Source organism: Porites lutea, chromosome 8, assembly GCF_958299795.1.
Source record: "Porites lutea chromosome 8, jaPorLute2.1, whole genome shotgun sequence".
Taxonomy (NCBI): Eukaryota; Metazoa; Cnidaria; class Anthozoa; order Scleractinia; family Poritidae; genus Porites; species Porites lutea.
In genome coordinates this window covers 14,287,988-14,314,063 of record NC_133208.1, presented here as the reverse complement: position 1 = coordinate 14,314,063, position 26,076 = coordinate 14,287,988, and the positions used below count along the sequence as shown (strand labels likewise).

General features: G+C 40.6%; 3 protein-coding genes across 3 annotated transcripts in view; 1 reads left to right on the top strand and 2 right to left on the bottom strand.

Moving 5' to 3' along the window:
• The window catches only part of LOC140946401 (long-chain-fatty-acid--CoA ligase 1-like), a 28,529-nt gene extending 22,221 nt beyond the window's left edge, over positions 1-6,308 (bottom strand). The window contains exons 1-4 of the mRNA XM_073395517.1: positions 6,040-6,308; positions 3,624-3,735; positions 2,010-2,077; positions 858-959 (exon numbers count right to left, since the gene is read on the bottom strand). Of these exons, the coding sequence (XP_073251618.1) occupies positions 858-959; positions 2,010-2,077; positions 3,624-3,735; positions 6,040-6,063 (306 nt within the window). The 5' untranslated portion in view covers positions 6,064-6,308. The remainder of the gene's footprint in view (positions 1-857; positions 960-2,009; positions 2,078-3,623; positions 3,736-6,039) is intronic.
• A 1,656-nt stretch (positions 6,309-7,964) lies between these two features.
• Positions 7,965-10,099, bottom strand: LOC140947108 (uncharacterized protein YdhS-like). The gene has a single exon (XM_073396187.1). The coding sequence runs from the start codon at positions 10,091-10,093 to the stop codon at positions 8,156-8,158; it is 1,938 nt and encodes a 645-aa protein (XP_073252288.1). The 5' UTR covers positions 10,094-10,099; the 3' UTR covers positions 7,965-8,155.
• A 6,101-nt stretch (positions 10,100-16,200) lies between these two features.
• The window catches only part of LOC140945226 (probable ubiquitin carboxyl-terminal hydrolase MINDY-4), a 26,648-nt gene continuing 16,772 nt past the window's right edge, over positions 16,201-26,076 (top strand). Inside the window, exons 1-11 of the mRNA XM_073394277.1 lie at positions 16,201-16,605; positions 17,227-17,282; positions 17,801-17,864; positions 19,525-19,649; positions 20,478-21,012; positions 22,932-22,996; positions 23,188-23,241; positions 23,349-23,385; positions 23,484-23,556; positions 24,837-24,898; positions 25,579-25,695. Coding sequence (XP_073250378.1) covers positions 16,543-16,605; positions 17,227-17,282; positions 17,801-17,864; positions 19,525-19,649; positions 20,478-21,012; positions 22,932-22,996; positions 23,188-23,241; positions 23,349-23,385; positions 23,484-23,556; positions 24,837-24,898; positions 25,579-25,695 — 1,251 coding nt within the window. The 5' untranslated portion in view covers positions 16,201-16,542. The remainder of the gene's footprint in view (positions 16,606-17,226; positions 17,283-17,800; positions 17,865-19,524; positions 19,650-20,477; positions 21,013-22,931; positions 22,997-23,187; positions 23,242-23,348; positions 23,386-23,483; positions 23,557-24,836; positions 24,899-25,578; positions 25,696-26,076) is intronic.

Genomic DNA, 26,076 nt, shown 5'->3' with positions numbered 1-26,076 from the left:
GAAAGACAGCCCTACATTCAACCACCCCATACTGGCTATTACGCACTAACTTAACAGAGGGCCGCACCGGAGAGCTTGCTCGCAGGCTGGAATGCGAGATTTGCCTTATTTGAATGTGGGATTCGAGACTTTAAAGAAAAATGGGGGCGAGATTCGGGATTGAAAGTATGCACGGAATGCGGAATGTGGGATGCGGGATGCGGGATGCAAGATGCGGGATGCGAGATGTGGGATACTGGATGCGGAATGCAGGATGCGAGATGCGGGATACGGGAAGCAGGATGCCAAAAATCATCATCGGCATTACGGGATTGAGCAAAAATTTGGGTCAGGATGACCGGATTGAAGAACGTTCGCTATATGAGAACCCATGAACATCATGGGTCGGTTATTTAAATGAAGTCTAACTTAGACCGTAGTTTAGGAAATCTTCGGACCTCCAGATATCTTCCTTGGTGGGTTATTTTAAATTCCATTCTTCTTCTTATTATTTTCAAGTCTACGCCATATGCTTTCATGAAACTGTTCACGAAAAATGGCGTTTACATAAAAGCGTTTGGCGAACTGAAAATGGCTTAGAACGCGGTTTTTGTTAAACACTCGCTAAACTCCGTTTAAATAACTGGCCCCATGTTTCTGAGTTAAATCAAGATCTAATATTCCCATTTGCATGAGACTAATACCACATATAAAGTATGACGCCGGAAAGGTGTTCACGTATATTTAGTGACGTAAGATGACGTAAGATGACGTAATTTCTAAGTAGAACCGACAAGTCGGATTTACATTTTTATTGCATGTTATGGGTTCTCGATCAGCTATAAAATTAAAAATAATAAATAATTAAGTCTGTTTACCTCGATACAGTTTGGACCGTAGATTCCAATACATGTACTTTGAGATGGTTTACAGCCAAGATTGACCAGGCCTGAGCCTAAATTAGCTGCGCGTTCATGCACCTATATAATAGGAAAGTGATAGTACATCAAAGCTGTATTTATAAGCGGTTCCCTGTAAATCATTAGTAAACGGACTTCCGTATCAAGTAACTCCCTACGATAAGCTAACCTCCATAGCAACCGAACCCCCGTATTTATGCCGGACACCCTGTTTGAATTAATTAGCTGACATGAGCGTCCGTAAGCCTAAACCTCTCCCTCTAAATCTTGCTTTAAAACAAATATGTATTTTGCAGACACCTATAGGTTATGGGTTAATACAAGTTACACTATTCTTGAGCATCAACCGAGTGACAGTAACGCCTACGGAGATTTCAGACTTAAAGTTTATAAACTGGGGGAGATTAGACAGCTCTAGGTCCTGCGGGAGATTATCTTGAAAATAACTTATATTTAATTTGAGTAAATGTATTTTCCGAAAAGATAAATCTGCGGCGAATGTGTTGTGAACGTTTGTGGCGGAATATTATACAGAGTTCCGTTATAAAAGAATATTCAAACTGGCTAAAGATGTCCTCGAGCGCCTTCGGCATGTGTGTCAAGGAATAGAGGAGAAAAAAAAAAAAAAAAAAATGACAGAACTTTATTTGTATTTGTTGCTGGAAGTCTTCCTGGTATACCTAGCCTAATTTATGTCCATGTTTATGCCATGCTGTTTCCCTAGACAATGAACGTCTCGCATATAATTGTTGGTTGTATTGAAAAAAAGGTGCGCTTGTCCTAATGTATGAATTGTACGTTTTGTCAAAGCCAGGCATACTTTTTATATCACCCCGTATGCAGCCTCATAGACTGTTACAGGTCTTTATCACTTTCGCGTGCTTACCTCGTAAGAAACCTATTGTATTACATTATATATATATATATGTATGGCATGGTATGGTATTGCATTGTATTGTATTATATTTACCGAATTACATTTCATTGCATTGCATTGCACTGCATTACATTGTATTCAATTGTATTTTGTTGTATTGCAAAACTCATGTTGAAGTTAAAGAGGGCGGGGTCAGAATAATGCAGTATCAAATCGTAAATGGATAAAGATACCTCTTGAAACGAAAGCCACTGGTACTTGTTATCAGGTCCACCTCTTACTCCTAAGCACGGTGCTTGCCCTATAAAAATAATCACAAGCATGTCTTCCTCGCCTTTTCTTTAGTGTTTTTCTATACAAACATTAACCACAAAGGACTGCAAAGGACCGCAAACGAATATTCCGAAGAACGTAGGATCTATAAAGACCTGATCAGCAAAAATAATAATGTAGACATATTAAATTCTACAAGCAGAATACTGCAATGCTGATCGTACTACGTGAAAATCAATTCTGCAAGACATCAACACGACACCGAAAGAACTCAAAACAGAGCGGCATTGTAGCGATAGACAGCTGTTTTGCCTTTTTGGGGCTCGTCAGTATGGCGCAACAACAAGAGAAAGCTCTGATGAAAAATATCCGCGCACTCTGATTTTAAGCCCTTAACCAGAACTCTCAACACCCACAGAATCACGTCATACCACGTGTCTTCAATATATGGGTTACTTTTAGCAGTAGCCACGCACCTCTCAGTAACCTCCTCATTGCTTGTTTTGTTTGTTTGTTTCACTGGTTCTCAGCCAATACTAAGACGTGTTACAAGAGGCGCCAGCCGTCTCACTTAATGACTATTTGAAGCCTATTTGCAGTAATTATCGTTACTAGACCCCAACACAGAAAACTGTAAGAGAATTCCTGACCGAAAAAAAAGCCATTTGTGTCTCGTGTACAATTCCAATTAACAATAATTGTTGCCCACTTCTCCGGGTGGTGAGGTGTACACAACCACATTTTACTAAGGGAGGCGGGGGGGGGGGGGGGGCTCCGCACCGGTGTCCCATCCCTTTTCTTTTATGCATCATTTCTGGCAGAAAAGGTACCCGCTTTGGAACACATGCTATTGACAAATGGTACCCTTTTCACATACCCAGTTTAGAACTTTGCATCCCTTTGCAGTGGCGGATCCAGGGGAGGGGCCCTGGGGCTCGGGTCCCCCCTTATTTTTCGACCAAAATGAGGCCCGAAGGGCAGAAAAAAATTTTTTTGGAGACCGAGCCCCCCTTATCTAAGGGTGTGGATGACCAGCCCCTCCCCCCTTATCTGAAGGTCTGGATCTGCCACTGCTTTGAACTGTTGTACGGTAAATGTACTATCCTAAAAATATAAATAATCTCAAAACCAGATTGTAGTCATGAACGTTTTCACGATTTTTTTCACAGCCATAAAATGCATCTGTAAACACTTTGTGCCTTTTTACAGACCGATATGACAGATTTCCCTACCCTGTTACATACTTCAGCTAGTCCGGAACCTGCTACGCTTTCATACGTTGTACTGTAAATGCACTATCCTAAAAATATAAATAATCTCAAAGCCAGCTGAATGTGGTCAGAATGCGTCACGATTTTTTTCACAACCATAAACTGCATCTGTAAACACTTTGTACCTTTTGCAACCGATATGACAGATTTCCCTATCCTGTTACATACTTCAAGTAGTCCAGAAACTCCTACCCTTTCATATACCTGAAACAAAGGTATCCCTTTCGGGCGAGAGTCCCCCTCCCCCCCCCCCCCCCCCCCCCACCCCTGCTGGGCCGCTACCACACTAGGTTAGCCTCTTACCTGCCTTTTTTACCTTTCGAAGAAACCCCTCATAAGTGGTCTTGACGCCATCAGACATGCATGATATTAGTTCTTTTTTCAATGCACTTCTTCTTGCTCCATCACTTGAGCCCTTATATGAATGAAGAATCAAAATGCGTTGATACTGAAAGGCTATTTCATGCTATTTATACGAGGGAAAATAAGACGCTTCTAAAACAAGATGCGTCTTAGGCGACTTAGGCTGTGTTCACACTTTACCGGAGAGGTTTTGCGCCGGCACAAAGACCATACCAGATAGGGCTTCGATCTGTTCACACATAAGAATGCTGATTCCGCCGCGATTTCTGTAGCGGAGCGAGGCTGAGCCCGCCGGGGGGGCTACTTCCTTATAAGAGGCTAGTGGGGTTGTGCTGCTGGATGGGGTCGCATTTTCACGACTGGGTTGACTATAATGGGGTTGCATTTCAATAGAGTTACTAGAATGGGTTCTCACACTTTCGGATTTTTGGGGTAAGAAGGTTCTTCAAGTTACGGTTAGCAAACGTACCAGATGTTTGTACTGTAGATGAAAAGTAAAGTGTTCTTCATTCAATCTTAAAAATGGGTCACTTCATTTTAGGATGACCTGTTTAAAGGATTGATAAGGTAGAAGCATAAATAGAAAGGGACTAAGTTGGGATCTCGAAAACTACATTTTTGCCCAAAAGTGACTAAGATGGGGTCTATAATCGGCCACAGAATAGACTATAATGGGGTAGGGGCTCTGAGAGGCCAGCCGCACATACCCAGCAAAAAAATAACCGAAGTACCCCCCCCCCCCCCTCCTACGAGGACTGCGCCGCGCAAATCTCTTAAATGGAGAGTCAAGTATCGGATAGGCGTTCATACTATAACAGAATATCTATCCGATATAGTGTGAATATAGCCATAAACAATCGGTTACAGTCTCGTCACCAACGTTGATATAGATTACTGAGGAAACAGGGTTTACGGGAGGCCGGGTAAGCTCTCTTACCCAATTCCCCTTCCCCTTCCCCTTCCCCTTCCCCCCTATGGTCACCCTTCTTGAAGCCCCAATCCCCCTTTCCTTTCTTCAATCTTCCCTTCTTCCACGAGGATATCTTCAACGTCTTGCTTTTAGTGACACACAGGCCAATCTTTGCAAACTGTAGTCTGTGTACAACCACCCCTCCCCTGAAGAAAGAACGAAAATCGGGGAGAGTTTTTTTAGGAGGCGACTGTATACGGGCTTCCGAGACTGGTGCATTTATAGCAGTTTCATAGCTATCGTCAAAGTATCTTTGTTTTCACAGAGGCTTTGATGTTAATTGTGAAGGAAATATTTTCAACCAAAAACCACCTTAAATTGTTCCTATTCCCCTCTCGGCTGTGTCCAAAGTGGCTGAAATCATGTAGCTAGACATGCACATGCACAGTAACGTTCAACTTTCTCAGCTGATTTTTTAGTTTGATTAGTTAGGCATCGCTGTTTCCTCTGTTTGAATTCAGCGGGGGAGTTGAACAAAAACAACATATTGTTGCCATATGCTTTTACACAACGAAACAGATCGCCGATAAAGCAACACGATGCTATGAAGAAGTAAGAAGACCATTTCTAACTATTTTCAAATCACTTAGAATCCAACCCGAGACATCTAAAGTAGCTCTAATAGCATTTTTGTCAAAAAAAAAAAGCTTCTCTAGGGCCCGTCGAATGAGTAAACTTTTGATCTTTAAAATGACATCTGACATTGTAACTATTTATTGAGAAACCAAGGCTATGAGGAGTTTTACTAGTAATCAAAAACTGTTCACCAGTGGAAAGATGTTATAAAAATATTGCTCATAGTTTACAGCTGAGTTTATTTGATACTTTTGCAACTGTACTGCTCTCCACTGTGACCTACTTTAATCCGGCAAAATATCGAATTCAGCTATGTGGCATAGAAAGTATTTACCGCAGGAATTTGTTTATGTTGATTTCATTATTTACTCTCTTAGTAATATCGAATATCGAACATATTCAAAAATCAGTTCGCATGATTGTTCGCATGTGCAATCACATTCGTATGCTTGTGTAAATATTTGTTATAACGGAGGAACTCAGAATATATCGCTACAATTGGCCTCTTTTACTGAGCACGCAATGTTGTTTTAGAATGTTTCTGCTTGAGGCCTTGAAATCAGTATGCAGAGGCTACGTTTGTATTTTTGCATCTGTTGTAGTTTCAAAATATCTCAAGTCCAACAATTCTTAAGCTACTAACAAATTTTTCAACGTTAAAAGCTCTCAAAGTGTATTGAAAACATTGTAAAACTCTTCAAAGATCTGATCGATTAGGGTATAATGATAATTATGTCTCGTTTTCCGTTTCGATCACTATCGGCTGCACTAGCTATTTACGATGGAAACTGAAGTACTCGTCAAACCTACCTCAAGTTCTACGGATTGACTCATCTTTGGTGTGCTGTAGTCACCGAAATACGTTAGATTGTAACGTAGTTTACCAGTAGGTCGCAACAGCTAGAGTATGACGTGAATATTCAATAAAACACCTAGCTCGAAATACAACTTGATGATTGTTTGATGAAGCATAACGTGACTGAAAACATGCAAATTGTTTGCTCTTTTGTTTGTTCATTGGCCCGTGGAAGTAAAAGGCAGATTTCCCGCATCGCCGACACTTATGGTTAGTTTCACCTTCTTTACGAGTGTGGGAAAGGGGGGGGGGGGGGCTGGTGAGAGGGGGAGAGAGAGAGAGAGGGGAGGTGAGCGCAATTGTAGTCTAATGTTTCCTTTGTTGTTTCGACCCTTGCGAACTGGGGTATCGTTTTCAGCTACTTTTAGCTATGGTGGTCCAATAATTGTCATTAAACTTCCTGAGAAGCTAATCCGGCAAACAATCAGGGCCCGGTTCCTGAAAAGCCGATTAGCGTTAATTCAGGATTAAATTTTTGTTCCGTTTTTGCATTTTACATTCCTATGAACTGCTTAGTTTAACATTAATTTTTTGTGTTTTTTCGTAGTAAAGGCTCAACAGTATTTTGTAATTTTGAGTTGCATGTTCATCGGCGAGAAAACCGTGCTTGAAATTTGGCTTAATCCCGGATTAAACTTAACCATCTTTCGAGGAACCGGGCCCAGGGTATTAAATGCCTTACCAAGGTTAAGTAAAAAAAGAATTTACCCCTCCTGGCCTTTGGGCACTGGCCTCCGTAGCATAATGCGTTCAAATTACTTCCTCCCGGAAGTTGAAGTATTCTCTTGGTAATAAGTGCTTTGCCTGAGAAGAGGAGGTATAGAACTGCGGTCACTGAAGCGCTCATCGAAAGGAGCCGATTACCCGGCCTGATTACAGATGAATGCAGTGACCAAGAGTCACCAGTCGTGCTTCGCTCTAGCCTCAGAAAAACAGCCTACATTTCGCGATGCCTACACTGGTTTCCCCCCGAAATGTCGTCTGAGGAACGAGCGCAGAAATTCCGTCAGTACTGTTGATGCTGTCACTACCCAGATTCTACCCAGATCTAGTCGGCTTCTGATTGGTTGAAAATTTGATTCATTCAATCAGAAGTAATTCAACCCAGATATGGATGGTAATGTGTCATCAGCAATTTCTGCGCTCGTTCCTCATGCAGACGTCGATTTTAGGCTGATTTTGTTAGCCTCACTGGCTTCGTTCCAATATCAACTGTTAACATAGACTCAATGTAGGAATTGTGTTCCTGTAACCTTAAATGGAACATAGGACCGTCAGGAAAACCGGTACGATAGGAGGACATTTCATTTTCACTGGATAGCATACATGGAAAGTGGAAAACGGGAAATCGATAAAAATGGTGGAGATTTTCAATACCTAGTTAAATGCTACCTTTTTGGGTTAGGAAGTGCTAGTTAAAGGGTCTGAGAAGTCAATTCGCTAGGAATATACCATAAAATTCCGAAAATAAGCCCCGGGGCTTATATTTTTCAAAGACCCTTTTTGAAAGGTTTTTTTTTGGAGGGGCTTATCGGACGGGCTTATCTACGGTGGGAAATTTGCGTTTCAAAATCGATTTGGTTATCCTTTTAGTTGGAAGGAAATTTACCGTTTTTGCTTTGTTTGACTTTGTATTTGAGAGCTATTTCCAAGTACAAGCCCTCGGGGCGGCTTATATTTGGAGGGGCGATTTAACGGAAGGTTTTTTGCGTTACGAAATTGGGGGGCTTATACATGGAGGGGCTTATTTTCGGAATTTTACAGTAAAAAGGGAAAAAAAGGTCAGACTTAGAAACGTATAATTAATTATATAAGTATTCCTTTAATCAGGCCTGATAATAGCTAGTTGTATAACTAGGGATCCACTGTATTGCAATCAAGGTAAATCAATAATAACTCAAATGCATGATCTGTGCTTAACTTATCAGCGTAGAAAAAAATCTTTCTTAGAGCCGACTTTTTTTTCAGTCTTATAGCAGGTAAATATCAGCTTCACTCAGGTTGACACTCAAGGTTATCTGTGCTGAAATGTTTTGTTTCTGTTTGCTGAATAAACCCAAAATTTAGGTTTTAATTCCAAAGCTCTTTTCGCTTTGACGTGATATCCTTCGACATTTTTCCCATCTCACCAGCAAGGTCACCTTTAGCATTGGAAAACCACCCATACATTGGCATTGGATCTTGTTCCACTGTGTAGCTGGCAGGTTCTTCTTGTAGCAAACCTCTCTTGACCAGATCTGAAACTGAACGTTCTGCTGCCGTGGTGACCACACTCATGTCCTGTGGAAATGCTATTTGCCCCTTGCTAAATGGCCCCATGTAATAAATGGGAGTGCATGGCTTTTCAGAAGCACACACAAGGGAAAAATTATTTATATCGATTAGAGCACCAGGTGCGCGATAATAACAAACCCCTTTTCTTTTAACCACGTTTGGGTGATGCTGATAATTATGGGATTCTCTGGAATCCCGAAAAGGGACGAGAACTTCTTTAAGGAGGTTGTTTTTTCTGAGTGATTTCGTCAAAGAGGACTGGTCTTCTTCGAAAGCGCCTTTTTGTCCGGTAGCATCGATCATGACATCGTGTATGGCCTCCAGAGGGCCATCTGCGTCTGTTCGCCATGACAGTTTGATGCCATTTTTGCTGGAAGCTTCCTCTATGTAGTAATTAGTTCCAATTCTTCTGATGTCGAGGCAGCCCCCTGTCATAAGAGCAAGGATCTTTTCTGCATTTTGAATTGGAAAAGGGCCGATAAGCAAATGCAGTTCAGTTTGAATTGCTTCGAACCTGATGCGATCTTCGGCTGAGAAGTAATTCAGAGCCTCGTCGAATATTGCGTACGACTGATAAAACACATTCTGCAAAAGGAGAGGTACACCACTCTTCAAACTTTCTTTGGCTGCCTCTAACTCTTTACTTAATCTCTCAATGGGGTCATTTGCCTGAAGAAATGTTCTCATTTTCAAAACGGCTTCTTCGAGCGACACACTCTCCCAGTCGTCTGGTAGGTATGGGCGAAGATGGGGAACTTCATCGTATATTTCTCTCTTAAGAAGGTACCAGAAATCATCGAGTGGCAGAAACCCATCAGAAGCCTCGAAGATCGGAATGAAAAGTGCGGGAGTTAAATATTTGAACGCAAAAATCTTGTTCACTGTTACTCCCATTACCTGAGGTAGCATTGCCTTGCGGCCATACATAGTCACCTTAAAGTCTTCAGCTCCTTTGAAAGGTCGAAATACTAGGCTATCCTGACCATTTTCATTCGTCCAATGGAAGGATCCATTTTTCTTACTGAGAGTAAGCGCGGCGTCAATCGCCGATAAGGAGCAACCAAGAATTCCAATGTTACCGCCGAGCTTAGTTCGATTCTGGATGACATGCGGTGGATAGGGTGATGGAATCCAGCATCGAAATTCTGGGAACCTGTCGTGGCTCCAGTGTCCTGTTGCAATGAACAAAGTTTTTACGAAAACGTTACTTTTCCCGTTGAGGTCAAGTTCGTAGCCATTCTCGCCAAAGTTGCGTGTCGGTGTTACTGACGTCACCGTTGTCAATTTGCGAACATCAACTGTAAATCCCTTTCGTCTGAGCGCTTTCACAAATTGATTAAAACGGTTGCTTAAGTAGAGACCTACCACAAAACGTGGAAAAGGTTTGTACAGCCAGGCTGGGTTTTCTTCTTCCTCGATCCCCAAAGAAGCCCTATATTCTGGTGTGAGTGAGCGAAGCCAAACCATAAAGTCAGACCTTTCAGAATATGGAATATAAGTAGCTGTGATTTGGGTACAGCCTCCCGCGATATTTACAATATGTTCGGGGATGGTCATGTATTTTGAATACGGCATCCCGGGTCCAATTTCTTGACCGCGTTCCACTACAAGAATGCGAAAATTAGGTTGCCCGTCGTCGGGTATCTTGCGTAAAGAGATCTGACCAAGTACAGCAGTACCATAAGCGCCTGCACCCACCACAGCAACGTCATAAAATGGAACAGTGGAAGCCATCGTCTTGTTTCCAAATATTCCTACAAAGGAGGGGCATTAAAAGATCTAGTAAATCATTCAAACAGCAAAAAAAAAAATGGAAAAATACTAAGAGCCTATTCAACTTCTTTGGACCGTTGTACTTAACTTCTATTATTATTCATTCAAAATATTTTCCCGATTCTGATTGGCCAAATGCGCACGCATAATTCACCATAACCAGCTACTGATGACCAAATTTGGAAGAAGTTTGCGATTAATGAACCTATGACGTCAAAAGTGCAGCTTCCTTGCAGGTTAATGCACCGTTAACCGAGAAGACCTGAGGACGACGTTGAGTTGTTTTGGTTGTGAAAACAAAAATGGCGGCCATTTCACTCGTTTCAAGAGTAAGAACTAGGCGAAATAATAGCTAAAAGCATGGCAAGAACAGCAAGAAGACAGCTCGTAGGGCGACATCTGCTATTTGGAGAACATTTGCAGAGCTGAACAACCCTAAACGTGCACTATCGAAGATGAACGTAACATCGATGGAGGTAAGCATGTTTTAGTTATGTTTTTAAACTAGGAATTATTTTGAATGAATGATAAAACAATTATTGAATTCGGTTTTCGTATCATATGAAGAATTATGTTTTTTGCCTTATAAGCTTATTTTTCTGTGTTTAGTTAAACTGAATGGGGGGGGGGGGGGGGGGGGGGCGGAAGCACAGGTGTTCCACTAGCACAAATGTTGAAGCCGGACAAGAAAACAGACCAATGTTAATCATTTGAATAAAATCTGGTTCAGTGTATTTGTTATACTTTCGAACTAATACTTATTTACCCTTGGCCAAAATATCAAGCTAAAATACGACAAATAAACTGTCCATCACGTCGCGCATGCGCAGCTTTAACTTCTTGCACTAGAGAAACGGATAGTGACATTAGAATCTGGGATCAATCTGAGACCCATTTTTTTATTTTGGGGGAAAGAATTAGAACAGGCCGACCAAAACACTGCCAAAAACACGCCAGGTAGGCCCTTGAGGGGAGAGTTGAATTCCGTGAAACAAACATTGTTTGTTCCACCTATTACAATGTCAATATCAAAAATTCGCTAATCAGTTATAAGTCATCAATATGGTACTCAAGAATGACATAATTATAAAATCAAAATAAGAGAAGAACAATTTCCGAACATTCTAAAGGTTTGTGTTGTGTCAAGGCCGGACTCGTTGGACTCGGTGAACAGTTCTCGTGAGGATAAGCACGCAACGCTAAAGTCCTGGTATTTCGAATATTCATGACCTAAGTCTTAAAAATCCGAGCAACGTATATTAACTTTTGTCTTTTTGTTTATGGTGCAAATTTGTCATTTCAATATATATACTATCGCGGGAAGGTTCTGGTTTAAAGTCAAAACTTTTCGAATTTAAAAACTTTTAAAGCGTAGTATTGTAAACCTCATTCCAAACTGAAGGATAACGAATTGAAAAAATAAAAACGTTTGTACTGTATGTTTCGAGAAAGATCGTTCTGCTGAATTCAGGATGAAAAAAAAAAACCTTAAAAGTCTACCTCAAGTTGTACCACCTGAATCGTCTTTGCTCCAACCAAACAGAAATGGCGCCAAATTGCAGGTTATCTTCTTGTTGTGAAGTCAGAATAATAGCGTTAGATTTGGTATATATTAAGGTCACGACCGCTTAAGTAGTACTTCAATATTTTACAAAAAGACTTGTTTATTGCCTGATGAAGCATAACCAAATTCTGACGGAAACATGCAAATTCTTTGCTCTTTTGTTTGTTTATTAGCCCGTGGAAGTAAAAGGCAGATTCCCCGCATCGCCGACACTTGAGGTTTGTTTTACCGTCCTTATGCGTGCAGGAAAGGGGGGAGTGGGGTGGTGAGAGGGGGAGAGGGAGGGTTAGGGTTAGGGTTAGGTGGACGCAGTTGTAGTCTAAGGACGAAAGAGAAAGCGATGGATATTGCTGTTTGTGTTGATTCAGACCTTGACATAACCCTGACATAATTATGACGTTAACACCTTAAAATCCTGGATTATTTGGGCTAAATCCTGGAAACGAGGGTTGCTATCTTTCTTACATCTTTGGTATTTTTTGATCGTCACAGTGAAGCATTGTGACGTCAATATGACTTCATTTCATTGTTTTTGGCTGACCTCAGTGGTCAACTTAGTAAGACTTTTACAAGTGTAATTTTACAAGTATAGCCATTGCTTTAGAGTCCGAAAACAATAGGTACACTTGTAAATTACACTTGTAAAAGTTTTATAAAATTGACCCCACATCTTCAGCTACGTGCAAACGGACGCAACATTGTTGGGACCTGGAGTACGTCGTGGGAAGGATACAACCCATAAAACTCTGTAAACTCCAAGGAGACAACGTGTAATTCACGTGAATTGACTACGCTTCGGCGATCACGGAACAAAAGAAATAATATGAGTTGTTGGCTCAAACATTTGACCGGTTTAAGACTTTGCGCAACAACTCCCAACAACACGCAACAACATGTAACAGAGTGTGACATGACAATAGTGGAGTCCCGATTGAGATGTGAAATAAAACCTTCAGCAGGGATTCAAAAAGTTTCGGCTGACTTGGGGCGATCAAACATATTTTCAAGTAGACAGTACATTTTGGATTAACTATATTACAAAGAAAGGTTTTATATACGAATCACTCTCCATGTTTTGTTAGCCTTTAAAGCAAGGTAAATGTTTATTATCATTATTATTGATATTATTATCATTATAATTATTATGAAATGAATATTTTTTAATCGGAATTAGGTGTTTTTCTATCGAAATGAATTGTAAATAGTATACTTTCACTGGATCGTTTTTTTTTAAGCGAGATTTAGTTGTAAATAAGCTTAAATAGGAATTTTTTAGTCAGCTTTCTTATCAATAAAAGATTATTATATATTACATAAAAAATAAAAATTATTATTATTATTTTGTTGACATCTGAGAGGCGAAAAAAAGGTAATTAGAATAATTTAAGGTAACCCGTAAGCATTATAAACAGGACTAGATGTCAAAAGAGGAAACTAAAAAGTCTAAAAACTGTGAAGTAGATGAAGACTGTTAACCATAAGAAAACTATACCTTAATTGCCCGTACCAGCTGATAAAGTGACAAATATATTCCATATACGTGAAAAAAGAACCGTTTACTTTTCTTGTTACAGACATCTCTTGCCTTGCGGACACCCCGCTATAACGTGTGGACACCCCAATAATACGGACAGCAGGTAAATCCCAGGCAAAAATAAATTACAGTTTTTGGACTGAAATAAACTCCCGTTATTACGGACTCTCGCTAATGAGGACACAAAATCGAGGACCCTACAGAGTGTCCGCAATGAAGGGAGTTGACTGTATTTTACAGCCTGAATCAGACTACAGCCAAAATGCATGCAAATCAAGAGACTATAAAGGGGACAGAGAGGGCATCCCCCATATACACCCTATTCCATAGGTAATTCGTCTCGAGTTATTTTTAACACCACAGATCTCAAGGGGGATAAGACAACAGCCAATCACATAGCGCGAATGTGTTCCGCGTGGATGACCCACGCTGAGAGCCACGCGTCCTTCACGAAATGACGCAGAACAAAATGGGGGAAGACGCGGAGAGCGATTTTGCTATTCCTTTTGTCGACGAAAACGACTACAGCGAGATTTCTGCGAAAGCTGTGTCAGCGAAACCGAAATTAAAAAAGAATCGCCCTTCCTCTCTTGTATAGAGCTAACAGTAGAGCAGGGAAATCCTTAACACACTGAATATTCTCTCAAGATCATTTATAATTTACAGTTTGAAGAGAGCAATTTCTGGTTTGATGTTTATTTTTTTCAGTCTTTATAGCGATTATTCCTACCCACCTACTTTGTCAACTGTAGGCGAACCCTCCTAAAGCTGAATTTCAAGGGACCATATTCAAGCTCAGAAAGAGAAATAAAATTTCGTCGTTGCTTATTTACGTCCTCCATAAAACGCGAAATTAGGCATTTTCACGTCGTAGTCGTGCAAAATCGGGAAAGAAATGAACAAAAAAGTGTGTTGCACGTGCGAAGTTGTTTTTTTGCTAATTAAACCTATTGTTTTTTGATGTTCTAGTTGTCGTCCTCGTCGTTGGATCTTAAACTCCCTAAATTTGTACAAACGACCGGTTTCAATAGACCGGCGAAATTTCTCATTTTATTAAAGTACTGAGGTTACGACAACTTCGAGTTAAACTGATTTCACGGGTTGTCAAAGAGTCCAGCGATTCCTTTTTCCCAGCTGAGCGCCGACTCATTTCGCTTCAATATTCAGGAATGCTCTCGATCTTTTTACGCTTTCATTGCCTCTCGCCCGACATGTTTTGCACGGCGTTTGGTCATGCGAAACCTCCACGAAACATCCACGCCTCGCGCGAGGTAACTTTATCCCGATTCTAAAAATAACTCGAGACGAATTACCTGTGGAATAGGGTGTATATGGGGGATGGCCTCTCTGTCCCCTTTATAGTCTCTTGATGCAAATGGAAGCCTCGGGTAGATCTGTCACAAAACAGGCGATCATTAAAGTGTGTCTGCGAATCAGTAAGGCTTAAATATCAACAGTTGAATTTGGGAAGGAAGTAGATTCAGAGGGCCTTGACGAAAAAGGGCAAGCCAGTTGTAAAGTGCCGTATAGGATAAAAATTTTAACTTAAAAAAAAAGAAAGTATTGAACAGCAAAATAAGATCTCTTTCTCATTCTACCGTATCCGTGTGGATGGTACGTGCAGTCATAGTTACTTCTAGCGTCTTTTATTAGGCACATCGAGTTCCCCTTTGCCGCCATTTTGTTTGTTTTTCACCAGTCTAAGGTTCTCGCACTCAGATCCACCCACTCTTTGTCTTGGCCGCTGTTACAGCGACATGGGCAACCCCGCGTTTTGGGCATCCCCATTCCCAATACCCTAACCTGCGTAGCAGGCGTCGAAAGGGTAGGGGATAGGGAAGAAGGGAAAGAGGGAGGGGGATTGGGGAGAGAGGTTAAGAGACACCTGCTATAAGAACCCCCTTTGTTCATCGTTCGCAAATCCCTGATTGACTGAGCTGTAATGAGCAACCTATTGGCTTGTATCCTGGCGTGTATTAGTGAGAGACAAACTTGATGCATATAGCAAGTCAATATATGCACTATTGTCTCGTTCTATTGTGTGAAGTCTATTGTGTTATTGTATAAGAGATCATAATCGTGTTCTTTGCGACCTAACTCGAGGCTTGCTATTCACTTGGTATATAGCTGTATGGTGCACCACCCGAAGTTTTGCTCATTAAGATTCTTTTTTTTTTACCACTGAAGTATTCCCTTGTTCCAATGTAATCAATGCTTTCAAGCGATAGAGTTCGTGGACTGACCCGTTCCGGAAAGGCTCGACACCTTTTTCTCGTCACGGCGCGATTCTTATCCCTAGTTTCCACGATCTTCGCTAGGAACGCCTTTGACCATAATTTCCTCAGGCCCTTTGGCACACACACAGACAAAAAAAGAATGCTCTTAAAAAAGCGTTAAGTATCGCTGCTTCGAAAATAGATAAAAAACAAGGAGACGATTAATTCTACACGAAACAGGATTTCCTGGCTAAACAGATTTTCATTTCCTACTTTCTCGACGGCCCAGTAATTCTTGAGGATATTTTTTGTTTTATATCGTATTCGACGATTTGTTTCTGTCTTGATTAGAATGCGGGTCACTATATCGACTTTACAGAACCGGAAACCGGGCTAGAAAAGTCTCTGGCACCCCTGGTATATATCCAAGCACGAGTTAGCATGAGGTCTGAGTCAATAGCGAGAGTTCGAGTTATGGGAGTCGAATGTATACTGATGTATTAATCCTTTTTGAAAGATAATTTTCTCTTATTCTGAGTCAAAGAATATTCCTTATATTCCGTGTCTTGTTTTAGAATATTTTGTAAATTCCGTGTTTTCGTGTTTTGGTTAATTGGTTTATTTCGTGTATTCCGTATTTTAGAGTATTCGGTATATTCCGTCATTCCGTCAGTCCGCTATTCGTCCAAATAGGGTCATCCCATTTTTGTGCCTCGTCCACTTAGGATCGAGTGTGGCCTGGCACTAACTCGAACAAAATGGCGCCCAACTTTCGGTGTGTGTGAATCATAACAAGCTGTTTTGTGGGCTAAAAATATTAAACGTTGAGAGGATTCAGGTACTTCATGGTTAAAAGGAGACTCTGATGTCAATAGAAATAGCAAATGTTTGTTTTAACAGCGCACGACTCTGATTTTCCGTTTCAACCAACGTTTCTGTAGCTCTTGTATAAATATCAATGAACATCCACCTATAGTCAAGCTTTTGATTACAAGACGAGAATGAAGGGTGATACATCACGTTAATTTAAAACAATTTTCAAGTAGGGATAACTTGTAATTTGCTACAACCTGACCTCTTGTATCAATCAGACAACATGGGGGACTCACAGATTGTCTCCATCACAGCTTCCCTTGTCAGGGAATACCTGAGCCGAAAGGTAAGCTTAGATTTCCAAGGAAGGCTTAATCTTAGCTTATATGTGCTGGTTGGCATCTCTGTACATTACAGGGTAGGGCATTACATCTGCAACCCCTTTTCCTTCCCTAAGGATGGCAGGTTTTTGAATAGGGGGTTCAGACTAAGAAATTGCCAATTTTTTGACCCTTCAGATATTTTTTTAAAGTTGCCTACAAAAAATTAACCCTTTAGATTTCATTTTTCAAAAGGTGCCTACAGGAATTGAAGGGTTCGGGTTCAAGCCATCTTAAGTGTGGTGCAGACAATAGAATGCAGAGTTCTGGTGAACATGTATATCTGCCATTGTACACTTAATATCAGGTCCCAAGCTAGGGAAAACATTTAGTTTTGTTTTCCTGAGAGTCCTACCCGGTAATTACCATGTTTGCTCATTCTAGATGGCTGGACTTTGGCCAAGTTCCTGTCTTTTATAATAATATTATTTTTGAACCTCAACTTTGTCTTTGTCTATAAGTACACCAAAAGAACCCTTTGCATTTGAGTTAACATTGACAAAGCAGGCTTTGTCTTTGTTAACTCATGAAATGTATAATGGAAGCATTTTAAATTATGACACACACATTTGTTTATGCACAAACAGGGGCTTAAGACCACCTTACAGACCTTGGATAAAGAAATGCCAAGAACTGAAGATAGGTACATGTCACTCCATAAGATACATCTGTACTGAGCTCTTTTAGTAAAAACTTAGAGAGTTTTGGACAAGAAAGGTGCATGATTGTGCCATTTAGGTCAATGTTCTTTACAAGTACGTCCAAAACAACAGATAAGTTTATGTTCACCAAACTTTGTTGTGGGAGTTTAGTTTGTAAGTTTTCTTTTTCGTGAGAAATGTGAAAAATTTGTCAAAATTTTGCTATTTTAATTTCTATAAAAATGTTGTAGTGTAATAAAATTTTGATGGGCACCAAATTATTGCATTTATCTGTACTGTGTATATTCTACAAAGCAAATCTAATAAAACAAAGAGGTTATGAAATGTGAATGAGTAACGTACAGTTAAGTTACTAACTAATTATTATAGTCACATGGACATAACAACTCACTGTAAGTGAACCAAATGAAGTATGCAAAAAAAGATATCCCTTTTAGTGATAAAAATGCACTTAACCCACTAAATAAAGGAACCTATCTTCTTTTGATATATTCCATAGCATTAGCAACCGTCTGCAACTTGCCAAAGAAATGCACATTGAAAGACTCATGAAAAAGAATAAGGTGGGTAGTATGCAATGGTCCCCACTGTTACAGTCAGAATTCTCAATAATAATTATTGCATTCTGCTCATTATCTAATCAGAAAATAATATTACAGTCAACTCTCTCTAAGATGGACACTTATGGGACGGGCACTAAGTGTCCGTCTTATAGAGAGTCAAATAAAGGGAGTAAAGAAAGGCGGGGACCAACTCTAGGTGTCCCTTTTACAGAAGGTGTCCGTCTTATGGAGAGTCAAATAAAGGGAGTAAAGAAAGGCAGGACCAACTCTAGGTGTCCCTTTTACAGAGGTGTCCATCTTATAGAGAGTCAAATAAAGGGAGTAAAGAAAGGCAGGGACCAACTCTAGGTGTCCCTTTTACAGAGGTGTCCGTCTTATAGAGAGTCAAATAAAGGAAGTAAAGAAAGGCAGGGACCAACTCTAGGTGTCCATTTTGTCGAGAGTCAATTAAAGGGAGTAAAGAAAAGAAGGGACCAACTCTAGGTGTCCATTTTACAGAAGTGTCCATCTTAAAGAGGTCTCTGTTAAGCGTTATCATAGGGTTATCAGGGCTGTCATTTAGAGCCAGGGGTGGGGGATTTTCCCCGGCTACTATGAATATGGCCCTGACTACCTTCATAGGAAAATAGAACCAAAGCAAATCCTTAGCCATTTGATTCCCTGTCTACTGGTTGTATCTACCCAGCAACTTGAAATCTTAGTCTTTATGCAAAAGTTCTGCCAAACTCACCCACCCAGTACTCAACCTCTTTATCCCTACTGGGACATAAGACATTGATCAAGCATTGACAGTCAATCCTGTTCTGAGCCATGGCCTGTGCTTCACCCCACATTAGACCCATCTCCTCCAGCTCTTTCATCAGTATTCTCTACCATGTAGTTTTTGGCTCAGCCCCCTTTCCCCCTCCCAGTTGGAGTCCATCTCATGGGTATCCTGCCGCTGGGCATGCTTAGAACATAACCAAGCCATCACAGCCTGTGGCTCTTAATAGGCTGATTTAACAACAGAACGGGAGTGTCAGTTGATGACGGAAAAGTGCACGAAAAGGACCGAATGCAACTGACAGTGCCCAATTTCCCACTCTGCCATTAGTTAAGCCAGTTGTTTCATTTGTGCATGCTGTTGTCAACTTACATTCCCGATCTGTTGCCAAATCAGCCTAATACATGTATTTTGAGAGACTGTACCATACCGTCCGTCTTTTTATACAGCTCGTCATAAGTAATCTTGAAAGTTCTGCAAAAGAGGTCTCATTGTTTTGAATGGCAACACCATTTGTCCACAGACTGAATAATGTTACTGTTTTGTAGAGTGACAAATAATCTGGCGATAACTTGGTGGATGAGTGAAAAGGTTAATCAGGAATGGGTTGCATCTCATTGGAATTGATTGAAATCTCCCTGGTAGACTTATTCAAATGCACCTGTTTTGATTGTGTCGTTACTTCTTTGTTTAGCCAAAAGTTCAAAGGTACCTTGGAACATACATTCACTAGGAATTTTAGTAAGAAATAGCTGACTATTACTTCTAGGTGCCCTGAATTCTTTGCAGAGCTAACTTGCCCGCTCTCTGTACATGTACCAAGAGAGAATTATATTCACTGCTTGATTTCCATGATTGAAGTTACCAGCCTAACTTTCCTACTTATTGTTTGGTCAGGAATTACCGGAACCATTTCGCACCATGCTAGAGGTCATGGTTCAGTTTATGAAAAATCGAGACGTTCAAAGTGGCTCAACATCTGTTGGAGCAGATAAGTCAAGTCAAAAGTCAAAGCAAACAAGGTATTAATAATACTGCTGCAAGAGCTGTTTGTACAGCAAATGAGTAATTGAAAATGGTTCCTCCCAGATATGATTGGTACTACACAAATTCAACACATTTCAGTACCACTTTTGAGGAGTGGGGGCACGAACAGCTCAGGATGGGGGTACTCCCTATAATGGCCTATACAGGGAGGCTCTACCCAAAAGGGGTACCTTTTTCAGTCTTTAGGGTTGTATATGAAAGGGCAGGGAATTCACTGGTTGAAGTTAGTATATATATATGTCAAATCAGTCTGTAAAAGGACTTAAAAGGCTAACAGATGCATCTTGGGCCTGTTAAAATGACAAGAAAACTTCCTGGTTTAGTGATTTATTCACAAAGACAGTACATTTACCGTAGTCAAAAGAGATGCTGTGACTTTATCACAATGTAGGTATGTGAAAAAGGTTGGGAAAAGGTACCTATTCTGGCTTGGACCTCAGGGCAGAACCTCCCTGTACAATGTACATGCACATAACTTCGTTGAGTGCCCCCATCCTCCTCCCGGATATTCAGTCAACTCTTGAATTTTGTCTGTAGAGGCACTCCTTTCAGTGAGTTACATGTACTTCAACGGTATGGGCACCTTTCAACGCAAACTGACATCAATGTATGTACTTGTATATAAAGTTGACTTCTTCCAGTCTTCTCCTCAGTTCTTTTCTAAAAATATTGATGAGCTCTTAGTACTCTCTGGTTTTTATCTACACTGTACTGTGTAAGAGAGAGTCATTTGTTAAGTATTACAATGTATGTGTAACAACTGAAGTGCATTGGTAACTTCATTTGGTGCATTTGACTGTCAGGGAAAGAAAAAAAGAATCCAGTACTAAGTCAACTGCACAACCATCAAATAATGATCTCATCGATAACATGGACAAACTGGATGAAAAAAAAGACAGAAAAGACTATGACGATCTATTGAAACGCCTGGAAAAACCTTCAAGCAAAGTTCACGGCTCTCCAACAGGCATAAAGTTCGCTAATGACTCCACCAAGGTGCAAGTCAGTACACAGAAAGATGATTTGCATAAAGGAGGAGGTTTAGAGGCAAGTGATATTGGTGGATTACTACAGTCAGGGAGCCTGGGGCCAACTGTGTCATTGTCGGATCAAATGGCATTGAAGCAGAAAAGTAAACGGAGACTTAATAGCGGTATTGGTGGACCAGTTATTAGTTCTGGACTTGCTGTTAAAAGAGACTCAAGAACTCGTCATAGTACTGGGAGGCTTAGTGGCAGTTTAACTGCAAAAAGCATTGGAAGCTTGTTTGGAGATGATGAAGACAGTAAAGAATTGAGTAGTGTATCCACTCCAGATCAGGATCCATTGGTTAACAAAGTAAGGAGTTACTTTGCAGTGTATGTCTGGTGCGGTGTATGTACATCATTAGGGACCGTTCATTTTGTATGAAGTAGGGGGGCTTGGGCTGGTGGGATTTGAGGGGGGACCATGAAAAAAATACGGCTTTAAAGGGGGGTTCAGGAGAAAACTATTGGGTGTAAAGGGGAGTGGGGGAGGGGGGGGGGGTCACCAATAAAATCCTTCAAGTTTTGTGGGGACTATACCTGTAATAATGCAAACAGCCTACCAGAATGCAAAAAACAGCGTTTCTGACGTTCAGAAAGTTTACATTTTCCCGGGGATGCATGCCTCTGGACCCCCTACTTAATTATGCAGCAAAAAGTAATTCTACCCTACCAAAATACTTTTTTTTTACGTCATCTTACATGTATTAACAAACTAATTAAAAACAACATGGCCGTCCTCACTTGGTATACCATCCAGTGTAGTAAATATTTTGTACAAAAATAACTACGTGTGCTACTTTTTGAAGCTTCCATAGTCTCTCTCGCGGTTTTCGTTTTTTAAAAAGACTCCTTTGCAACGTCAGCTTATATAGACAATGTCTGTTCTCTGCTTATATGGCCATTCAGAAAGTGTACTTGATTTACGTTCTGTCAATTGGGTCATTTTTTCTTCATCCTTTTTTGGGGGGGGGAGGGGGGGAATGTCATCTCAATTAATTCGGGATACAAGAGGGAACCCCCCTAAAATAATTTCTAATGAAGAGGGGTGTCATCATATACTACAGGAGCTATCCGTTAAATTCACCAACATCCCCCCCTCCTCCTCCCGCCCTTATTAGGGCGCTTAAGCAAAGGCGTTTCTAAGCAACACATGGCAGTCGATTTGCCCAAATTTTCAGGCAAATTAACAAACTAAGCAACATGAATTTTATAGCATCAAGGCATATTAAAAGGGAAAAATGCTCACTTTGGGAAATGGCGTCGCTCAAGAAGGCTTCTTTTTAAGCTCCCTATTGTGACGTGAGACACCCCTTGATTGACCCCTTAAAGAATTATAGTTGGGAGAATTTGTTTAAAGATCAAAGCATTTTTCCTTAATTTGGCTGATCATTTCATTGATTCTCATTGCCTTTTCTTATGCTTTTTAATGATATTGTTCGGAAAAATTAGCCTGCCAGCAAGCTCTCCAAGGTGCTCTGGTGGCGGGGCGAAAGGAGAAAATTGACGTTAGTCATTCTTTCAGATTTAAAGGTTTAAGGAGTGTTGTCCATCTTTGAACTTTAATTTCTTGACTCTAGTTCCTCAATACTCGCCTGCGCGTAGTTGAGCTGTAGGGATTTGGCACGCACGACCGAGTAATTCCATGGATGTTTCTATTTGTTGTTGCCTTGGGTTTATAATGTCGCGATAAGAAAGGGGATGAGTTGCGCTCATATGAGGTGGGCTGATTGGTGCCAATTCACCACCCTAATTCTGCCAGTTACGTATAGGTTAGACTTGCCACAAGTCGACCTCACGAGTTTCTAACCGAGCGACGAAGTTGTGAGAGGTCTTGGACGAAGGACTTTTTTTAATGTTTACGTATAGATACCCTGCGAACAGAGGTTTCTGTCTTGCATGGCTTTTAGCGTTTACGAAGTCGCCGGTTCGAGTGGCTTGTCTGTCGTTTGGTTAGTTTCTTTCCGCCCCGTTAGACGTAAAGAAACTAACTACGCGACAGACAAGCCACGCGAACGACTTTGTAAACGCTAAAGGCCATGCATGAAAGAGACCTCTGCTCGCAGGGTAGCTATAGGTTACCTAAATACTTACCAGAGTATCGGGTTTTTAACCCAAAGGAATGTGACTTTTTGAGTATAATGTCGACCTCTGGAAATGAGGTCTCCGTCGTTTGAGTCAAGAAATGTCGTACATTTGTACAATAGTGGCCTTATTTTCCCTTTTCTGCAGACTGGTGAACTTCACAATACGCAGGATGTTCCTGTTGACCGAAAGGGAAGAGAAAAACATAGGTCGTGAGTATCACTCTAAAAATTATCGACTCCATTTTTTTTTTAATAATTTGGGAGACAGAAGTAATAATTGACTGCATAGAGCATACTTCGCGTGTAACATTATTTGTGCTTAAAACGTTGTGTACTCAAAAATTATATCAGTAAGGATGATGTTGCTGTATATTGTTTATTTCTATTTTTCATTTTTACAGGGAAGATATTTCAGCTAAGCATCATAGAAGAAACACATCTAATGAAATCTCAAGGTAGCTATAAGTTAAATGATGTTCTCAGTACTGGCGTTCTAGAATCAGGTCTCCCTCTGTCTCTTCAAGTCATCTAGATTTTCAACTGTTTGTTTTTTTCTGCTTAGAAACCAGCCTGTCACCAGTACATTGAGGAATCAGAAGGTAATACTATGATTATTGAACAGTGGATGAACAGTCGAACCTCCACTTGGAGGTTACACCAATTGCACCAGTCATTAACCACTTTTTTTTTACTTAAGGCTAAAAGTAGCGATCTGGTGTTTGAAGATATTGACGACGACCTAGATCAAGAACTTGGTCACTTAACCTTAGGTATGGTAGATCTATACAGTCGAACCTCCATGTGCGACCACCTCTCGTAAGCGATCACCTCCCATAAACGACCGCCAATCCAAAACAATAAATTTTCCCAGTGAAAGCCTTACACCTGGAAGCTCTAGTAAACGACCACCTCCTATAAGCGACTGCGACTACTTTTGTGCCTGACGGTGAATGATTTTCCATTGGTTTTAACCTCTTGTAAGCGACCACAGTTGACACATTTTCTGATCTCTAGGTTCGCTGTGTCCGCTATGCTTCTTACAATATACAAAGAACTTTAGTGACAACGTGGAACTACAAATGCCGTAACTTAGACATTGCATGCAATAAATTATCTTTCATAAAGTAGATGTGTCTGGACCTCTTCTCGGAAGAGGCTCCCTGTGGTTCGCTTCTTGTAAACGACCACCTCCCGTAAGCGACCACTCATTCTTTACATTTTGGGTGGTCGCTTACGGGAGGTTCGACTGTACGTGTAAATATGATGGCCTGGAAGCTGTTTAATCCGACTGTAAATCGAGTCACCTCAGGGAACCAGCTGGATAAACCTCGATTTGTCAATAGAAGTAGGGTTTATTGACTCCAAAATACCTAGCTAACATAATTATGGAATGGTGTTCAGCTGCTGGTAACACCATACGGTCAAATCCCCCTTTATGGACACCTTTTTGATTCGGACGCGTTATTATTGCGAATAGTTTGCCTTGTCCGTGGCCTGGGGAAATAGAGCCGTTACCTTTTCTCTTAAATTGAACCCGCTTTACACGCACACCCCGTTAAAACGGACACTTTCTCGGTATCCGTGTTAATCGGGTTTGACTGTAAAGTATATTCCCAGGGAAAGAAGTTATAGTAACACAGAAACAAATAAATCGTTAAGATCTCCCGCCAAGCAATGGGCCCGTAAACAAAAACAAACAAACAAAAAAATAGCTCCATATGTGGACCTAGCGCTTGCGTTGGGGCGGGGCTTGAACTTGCAACTCCAGGGCTCTAACCAGCCTCTTACCCAGGCCAGTTCGCGCTATCCGAGTTACCAGAGGACGCTTGAAACCGAGCGCGATAGCGCGAGGCGTCCTCGGCGAATTTTCCCGACAAGCTTGACAGGTGACGTCATATCCGAAATCGCCGAGGACGACTGGGGACGAGGCTGGGCTCTGACCTCTTTGCCACGGTTCCTCCAAATGTAGGACTTACGTCCTTCTGCACTTAGAGTTTAGTTAATTGAAAGCTGCTATAACAAAAATATTTTAAGTTTACTCATATTTTAGGTCCAAAGAAAATTACGCAAGTTGATATCCAAAACAAACCTATCACTTTGGAAACAGCAATGGTAGGTGCAATCTTATGGTCTTGAAATTTACATGTAACTAGCGAAAACGTCCAGTGATTCTTTCTGTATGTTATTGTATTCTTTTTCTTCTTGTAATATGTTGAACTTTTCATCGCCTATGCGTACTATGCGTAATGTTTTGTCCCTCCTAGATTAGCTTAATAGCTATTTGCGGGGTATACAACCATGTAAAACTTTATCTTTTGTTGTCGTTTTAACATTGTTGTTGCTGTGCATAAAAAAGGCCGTTTCATCCTTTTTGTAATTACATTTTGAAGTCAATCTTATCAAGACAAGGACTTTGTTATAATGCTTTCCCCTTAGCCTATTACAGTCTACGCCCCCCCCCCAGTCATTATCGTCGCAAGCGACTGCTAAAAGACAATAATAATAATAATAATAATAATAATAATAATAATAATAATAATAATAATAATAATAATAATAATAATAATAATAATAATATTTATAGAGGGAGCCCAACTCGCCAAGGCGGTTTTCAGTGGGGCCCTCATGCATTAATTTAACTAATTAATTAATTATTACGAAAAAAGTAAAATAGGTTTGCAAGTATTATTCAAAAAATATCAAGAACGCCTGATCACGCTGGCTCACTTGATTTAGGCAGTACCCTGAGTAACTAGTCGCCTGTTTACTGATGCCTTTGTTGATCTTATTAGGGCTTGAAGAATCTTATATTTGGAAATGCCAAATCGAGCTTTACACCAGAATGGAGAAATCAAAGCTTTTCATTCTGTGACTTATATCGACTGGAATACGGAATTGTACAACTAAAGGTAAGGTCAAGTTAATGCGAATATTTCGCTTCAATCTCTAGGAAAAAGGGAAATTGTTTGAACCATACAACGGTGACCAGTGGTCCAAGCTGCCACCGTTTTGGTTGCCATGGTGAGTAAAAAACAAAATTTTGCGATTAAAAGTGCAGCAAAAGTCGCCAATTGGGTACACACCTGTTTTAGGCGGTAATGCCGCCAAGCCGTTGCTTTTGCAATAAGTAAGTTTTTAGTGAGATAACATTTGCGTGAAATAGTTATCAGTTACGCTCCTGGCGACCATTATATGATTTAAGGTTGCAAAAAGGTAACTCTGTAGCACTGAAACTCTTCAGATTTTTAAACAAATGAATAAAATAATTAATTCATTAAAGGAACCCTAGA

Coding starts and splice junctions, on each gene's coding strand:
- LOC140947108 (XM_073396187.1), bottom strand. CDS start 10,093: ATGGCTTCCACTGTTCCATTTTATGACGTTGCTGTGGTGGGTGCAGGC.